Raw genomic sequence first — 6,970 nt, 5'->3', positions numbered from 1 at the left:
CCCTCCCTCCCTCCTCCTCCCTCCCTCCTCCCCCCTCCCCCCTCCAAGTTCAAGCGCAGGTGAGTGACAACCCCAGGAGGTGAGGTGTCCTTAATGTGAGTGTGCTTCAGTGGGACCAAAAGCCTATTTGGCGGGTTATGTGAACAACTCTGTGGTCTTGGTGCCCAGCTAAGCCAGGGATTGTTAGTGGGTGTAATGATAAAGCCCCTCTTCCCTATGGAGGGACCCTTTTCATGGGCTTTTCAGAAAAGAGGTGATAAGCAGAGTTGCCTTCAAGAGATACTGGAGGTGTGAACCCTCCGGCTCTGGAATCTTCCTTCCTGCCCAGGAGTCTTGCTGTTTCTGTCATTTTTTCCCCTTTGCTTTTCTCCTGTTCCAGGTGCACAAGCTGGTCTGTGCACTCTCCTTGTAGAGAGGCGGGTCTGAGGGTAAGGCCGCTTTAGGGAATCATGCCTCTAGACAGTTTTGTTTGTTTGTTTGAGACAGGGTCTCTATGTAGTCCTAACTGTCCCAGAACTCTTTAGGTAAACCAGACTGGCCTCAAACGCAGAGATCTTTCTATTTCTGCCTCCAAAGTTTCTGAGATTAAGGGCATGTGCCACAATGCCTGGCACCCCTAAACAGTGTTTGAGGCAATCTGCCTATGCCTCCAGTCTCAGACTGAAATCCTAACTGAACCTGGTGAACAACTGGGTTCCCCTGAACCCTCCTTCAGTCCGATCCCCTTCATGTGAACTTGGGTGGAGAGATGGGGCTCCCAATAAGGAGAAATACTCTATTACCCCACAGCTGTCCGGGATCCCAGAGGATCTGCCATAGTGGTGAGACTCCAGAGCATTCTGGAAGGTTCCAGGCTAAAAAGAACTTCAGGCAAAAGGAGTATGGTGATAAGAAGGGTGTTTGCTCAGCTAACGTGAGGCAAACAATTCTTCCTTAAGAGTTATCTGGTGGCACGCCTGGCTTAGTGGTGCACACCTTTCATCCCCAGCACTCGGGAGGCAGAAGCAAGCTGATTTCTGTGCAATTTGAGTCCAGCCTGGTCTACATAGTTCTAGGCCAGCCAGGGCTACATAGAGAGACCCTGTAAAGGTACATGGTGGTGCAGGTCTGTAATCCCAGTATGTCCTTGGCCAAGGTAGTAGAGTATAGAACTAAAGGTCAGACTGAACTACCTAATAAATTCAAGGCCAGCCTGGGCTGCTCTTACAGGGACTAGGAAGCAGAAGAGAGAGCTGTGTAGAATAATTGGCTTTGCTTGATTCTCTCATGCAGTCTAATGGAGACTGTCTTTGGGGTACTGGGGGGGGGGGCTTTATACAAACTGGATTAGCCATGGGTAAGAAGAGAAAATAGAAACTCCGGCTGCAGTGGTGCATGCCTTATGCTGGTGAGTATCTGAGTTCGAGGCCAGCCAGCTCTGCAGAGTGAGTTCTAGAACGGCCAGAGCTACGTGGATAAATCTTTCTAAAAAAAAAGGGGGGGGGAGGGTAAAGAAAGGGTCAAGAAATCACACTTCAGATAGGACCTGGGCCACAGATAAAAAATCAACAACAGTCAATCTGATTGGTGCCTTTGGTCGCACTGCCCCTCTTTGCTCCAGTTAGAAGACTTGGCAATCTCGGTACGGGTGAGGAATTGGGGGGGAAGTTCCTAGCAGGGATTTCACAGCTCACTGGGGTTGGAAGGAGTGGAAGGACTAAGAGGGCCTTTTACTGTGCGTGCCTGAGGTGAGGCTCGGGGTTTGGGACCGTCGACTGCTTCCAATGATTGTCGGTCAAGGTAGGAAGGTTGGCCAAATATTTAGGAAGGCTAGTTAGCATCTTAGCGCCCTTAGGCCAGCAATTTGCGCGGCACAGAGTGTCCCATTTGCAGCTTGCTAATTCAAAGTTTCTTAGCACTCCGAAGTCGCAGAAACTTGTTCTGGGCGGCTGTTACTGGCCTGACCACCACGGCATCTCAACGCCTTAGCTGCAGACACGCCCACGTGGCCCGCCCACTAGGCCGGAGCCCCAGCTGCACTTTCACCTTGCTGAGGACTGACTCCCGCGTTTTGTGTCCGCAGGCTGCTGAATCGAATGTCCTCGGAAGATCGGCACCTGGGCTCCAGTTGCAGCTCCTTCATCAAGACGGAGCCATCCAGCCCATCGTCGGGCATTGATGCCCTCAGCCACCACAGTCCCAGCGGCTCCTCAGACGCCAGTGGTGGCTTTGGCATGGCCCTGGGCACCCACAGCAACGGTCTGGACTCGCCGCCTATGTTCGCAGGTGCAGGGCTGGGAGGCACCCCGTGCCGCAAGAGCTACGAGGACTGTGCTAGTGGTATCGTGGACGACATCAAGTGCGAGTATGTGATTAACGCCATCCCCAAGCGTCTGTGCCTCGTGTGCGGGGACATTGCTTCTGGCTACCACTATGGCGTGGCCTCCTGCGAGGCCTGCAAGGCGTTCTTCAAGAGAACCATCCAAGGTGCGTGGTGTGGGCAGTGCAAGGCCTGGATTCAGGCCGTGGGCGGGGACTCTGGCCTCCTGGACTAGCATGGTTTATTTTCTTAAATTCAGATCTGGGTTCCCAGGGAGCAGAGGCGGTCTGGAGGACTCCTGTTTGTGTCTCTGTTTCTCAGTAATGTATTCTAGGCAAGGATTCTAACTGTAAGACCATAGGTAATACTGGGCTCCTCCCTGCTGCACCCCTGAAACACCATAGCAAAATCCATGCCCGTACCTAATCTTGAACGGTCACCGTGTGTACTGCCAAATGCTTGACCCCTCCAAAAACTTATTGTGGGGTATGAAAATAGGTGTTAGCGTCGTTGCTCCATCGTTCCAGACTTAGTGAAATATGAAGAGCCTTTCTGGTTTTATCTTAATTGTAGAAAAGTAGGCCTGGGTACCGGAACTGGCTGGGGGGGGGGGCGGGGGTGGAGATCCTGCTGATTTTAGGCAATTTCTCAATGCATTTGCATATCACTTGGGTCACGTGCTTGTAGCCCTGGGGTGGTCACCTCTTTCATCTTGATTGTGGTGTTCAGGAGTCCTGTTGCCTCCCTCTGTGTAGGTAAGTGGAGGATAATGGTGGACCGGCCCTCACTGGGCAACTTCCTTTATAGCCCGGAGGGACTGGGAGTGACTCTTAACTGGATTTAGTGTGGACCACTTAGCTTGCATTCAGGCAGCCAGGCTTCCTATGGAGCACCTCCTACACTGTTCACACAGGTACCTGGAATATACTGATTCCGGTCAGCGCACACTGCCTGTCAGCTGGAGGAAGGAAACCCAGGGGTGTTGCCTGTCTCTCCCAGTGTGGTTCCTCACCCTGTGTCCTGCCTCTCGGCCTCAAAGGTGTTCTGTTCCCGTGTTCTTCCTTGACCACTTTGGAAGAAGTTGGCCAGGCTTCCCTAGGGTGATTCTGTTTATTCAACAGATTTTTATTTGTAAATCTCATCCGATAATGATCTAGTAGGCCAGTTGAGGGCATTAAATGCTTGCCACGGCACACACAGAGGAGTAGATTGTCTCCTACTGTGTGGGTCCCTGGGATGGGGCTCGATCATCAGCATTGGCTATAAGTGTGTTTAACCTCTGAACCGCCTTGCTGGCCCCTAGCTTAGACTTTTCACAATCTCTCCATACACTTTGACCATGAGAATAAGTGTAGTCTGTTTGGTCGTAGAGGAAAAGCTTAATATATAATATATATTATATATAAAAATATACTTTCTTTCAATATATAATATATAATCAGTATATATTGAAAGAAGGTAGTGTGATTGTTTTGATCTAATAAAATTTAGATTATTAAACTATTTTAGGGCCTCTGAGATTGCTCATTGTGAAGAGCCTACCACCAAGCCTCATGACCAGTCCTTGTAACTCACATGGTAGACGACTCCAGACCTCCATGTGGGCACTCCAGTGCTCATGCCCGTACTCATGCACACAAACTAGAGTCACCGTAATTAGCTCTGTGTGGTGATGGATATGTTTTGGTGTTTTGTGACAGGGTCTCACTGTGTAGCCCCAGCTCGCCCAGAACTCAAGAGATCCACCTGCCTCTGTTTCTGAAGTGCTGGGAGTACAAGCATACACTAATATGTCTGGCTTGGAATAATGTTTTAAGCAAACCTTTTTAAAATTTTTTAAAATTAAAACATCCAAAATGTTAAACAAGCGTTTGTAAGCCCCACCCTCCTGCCTCCCTTATCTTCCTTGGAGTCTTCTGGCCGTCCCATTCTGCAAGTGTGTATTGACCATCTTGTATGCCAGGCTCTGAGACAGATGAATGGCTCCAGGCCTGGCTGTTCTGTATTCCCCTTTAGGTGCTGGGGTGAAACCCAGGACCTGGTGTGTACTGGGCACCTGCAGCTTTATAACCCTCCCCTTGGGTGAAAGGAACCTGAGCTCTGAAGTACGTTGTGTGGCAGACAGTTCCGTCTATTGCTTCAGCCCACTGAACTCCTACGGCTCAACCGTTATTTGCCCCATATGAGATGTTAAAATCCGTGTTACTGAAACCCCAGGTTTTTCTTCCTAAACTGGGAAGTGGCCTTGCAGGCTCCTTTTTTTAGACATAAGTTTTTTGGAAATGAGATTTGAGGAGATGTCAGCATGTTTTTTTTTTCCCCCTTTTCATGGTGACTTTAAATGGAACAGGAATGTTCCAGATCAGATTTTCTAGAAGCCAAGGCTGCTGTGTACAGACCCAGAGCCTCTGCCACCCTCTCACCAGGTGGCTAGGAGTGTCTTAGGACAGATCTGCGAGCAGTATTAATTACAGGCTACCATGAAAAGGATACAGATCTCTTCCTAGAAGTTGGCTGTGTGCTGTGGCTCCTTATCTCTGGGAGAGGTCTGAGCTCAATTACCTGGTGGGAGAGTCTTCTCTCCAGAGCCCGGGAAAGGTAGCTGGAGGCCTGAAGTTGGCCGGATGCTCTCCTTATTAACTCCTTGGTTTCCGATCTAACAAAGATCACAATCGCCACCGAGCCCTAGCAGGCTAGCTGGTCCCCTGTCTCTACCGCTCAAGTACTGGGATAACAGGAATTCTCCGCCATAGTTGTTGTTATTTCTGAATGCAGTCAAACAGCGAAAGAACGAAGTAATCACTTAAGATCCTGCTCTGAGTAAAATGCAGAGTGAAGACAGGAGAATTAGGGGTATGGATCGTGTCTCTAAAATAGCTGAATTCAGTGCTGAGAGCCCAGGGGTCTGCAGGGTCTGCGGGCATGGCGGTCAGCTCCAGATCAGAACAGCTTTCTCCTAACCAGGGAGCTTGGGCCATTTTCCTTCATGTGTACACGACGTGGAGGGTGTTTTCAGTACCGAGGTGCTGTGTGGGCTCGGTTGGTTTGTTTGTTTTACTTTTGAGACCTGGTAAGCCCAGAGTTTGCTGCAGAGTCCGGGTTGGCCTCGAATTCACAGATCACCGGCCTCTGCCTCCTTTGTGCTGGGATTGAAGCTGCCATTAAATCGCTGTGTCAGACAAGAACCTCCTAAGGGTTTCTTGAATATAATGTAGTTCTGCTGAGCTACACCTCAGCCCCAGGCCATCTTCTAAAAGTCAGATTCTGTGGGCTGAACCAAGTGGTGCAAGCCTTTGAAGTACTGGACCAGCCTGGTCTGCTAGCAAGTTCCAGGTCAGCCTGGGTTTCATCTGTGGACTGATTCCCAAATAATTACGTAGGCTAAGAGCCATAGCTGTTCCAATTCTTTCATCCCTTCCTGGCAGAAATGTCTGTCTGCTTGATCCCATAAGTAAAGAAGCTTGCAGAAACTAAGTGTCCTGACAGACATTGAGAGAGAACCCTGGAGGTCCATCCTCTGGGCTTGGCTGAGAGTGTGTGTGTGTGTGTGTGTGTGTGTGTGTGTGAGAGAGAGAGAGAGAGAGAGAGAGAGAGAGAGGCAGAGAGAGAGAGAGCTGCCAATCATTCTGCCTTCAACTTTTGTAAATCAAGGAAGCCTGGGACCCAGACAAGACTAGCATTTACTTGTTGTCTCTGGCTGCTCCTAACAAGTGATTGAGCAGGGGCAGCGGGGCGTTTGGGTCACAAAGTCCTGGACTTGTTACCCACCCCTCGCAGAGCAAGGCACAGTCAGCCTCCCAGCTTCTGCAGTTTAAAGTCAACTCCAGTGGTGGCAGCTGCACGTCTACACCGCCTCTGACAGTGAAGATTGTCTGCAGAGCTGGGGGCTGTGGCAGCATCGCTCAGAATAGATGAGCTCAGAGATAGACCTAGGCACCTTACTGATGGACCTGGTGGCTCCCGGCAAAGGGAAGACGGCAGTCTGATTGAATTTATTAGCATATCTAAAGGACGGCTTGTGACTGACTACCCCGGAGGATTAGCCTGGCCTGGGAGCTGAGAGACTGGCAAAGGTGCCTACCTGCCCAGGAAAGGGGAAGCTGAGGCAGGGGACAGAGGGACAGCGTGATGTGATTAAACATTCAGCCAGTCTGATTAATGTCTTTCTGATTATGACCTCGTCCCTCTCAGTCAAGTTGTGACCTTGCTCGTTAGGAAGACCGATCAATTTCTTAGGTTTTAATCTTCCTTTCTGCATTGATATTGCTGGGACTTCAGGTATTGAACTTGGGCGAAGGGAGACCTGGACAGCCCCTCTGTGGCTAGCGACATCTGAGTCTAGACACATTTAGGGGTCTTCGGGTGGAGTGTCAGTTTCCGGTCTGTGATGCTGCTCCCACATTAATCAAAGCCATACAGATGAGGTTTCCTGAGGAGAAACTCCAGATGTTGGCCATGGACCGCGACCACTCTTTGTAGAGACTTTCCACTGGGTGTGGCTCCTTCCAACGAGAGCCTCCAGCTCTGAAGAAGCAGAAATCCCCTTGACCCTCACCCTACTCCTGTCTCTCTCTTCCTCTCAGTTTGTTCGGTTGTTCTTAATGGTGTTGTAGGGAGCAGTTATCAGTGATGCCTCTTTTTTTTTTTTTTTTTTTTTTTTTTTTTTTTTTT

At 49.8% G+C, this 6,970-nt stretch overlaps 1 protein-coding gene and 1 long non-coding RNA gene across 3 annotated transcripts in view; one reads left to right on the top strand and one right to left on the bottom strand.

Annotated features, from left to right (window-relative positions):
- Esrrb (estrogen related receptor beta) overlaps positions 1-6,970 on the top strand; it is a 99,159-nt gene that overhangs the window by 44,834 nt on the left and 47,355 nt on the right. The window contains exon 2 of the mRNA XM_050152485.1: positions 2,063-2,466. Within this exon, the coding sequence (XP_050008442.1) occupies positions 2,063-2,466 (404 nt within the window). The remainder of the gene's footprint in view (positions 1-2,062; positions 2,467-6,970) is intronic.
- The window catches only part of LOC126507762 (uncharacterized), a 46,303-nt gene that overhangs the window by 12,217 nt on the left and 27,116 nt on the right, over positions 1-6,970 (bottom strand). The window lies entirely within an intron of this gene.

The sequence above is a fragment of the Alexandromys fortis genome, unplaced genomic scaffold (assembly GCF_014885135.2).
Source record: "Alexandromys fortis isolate MF-2015 unplaced genomic scaffold, M_Fortis_MF-2015_v1.1 scaffold_47, whole genome shotgun sequence".
Classification (NCBI taxonomy): domain Eukaryota; kingdom Metazoa; phylum Chordata; class Mammalia; order Rodentia; family Cricetidae; genus Alexandromys; species Alexandromys fortis.
Note: the sequence above shows the minus strand (reverse complement) of the source record. Positions and strands in the feature narration are given on the sequence as shown.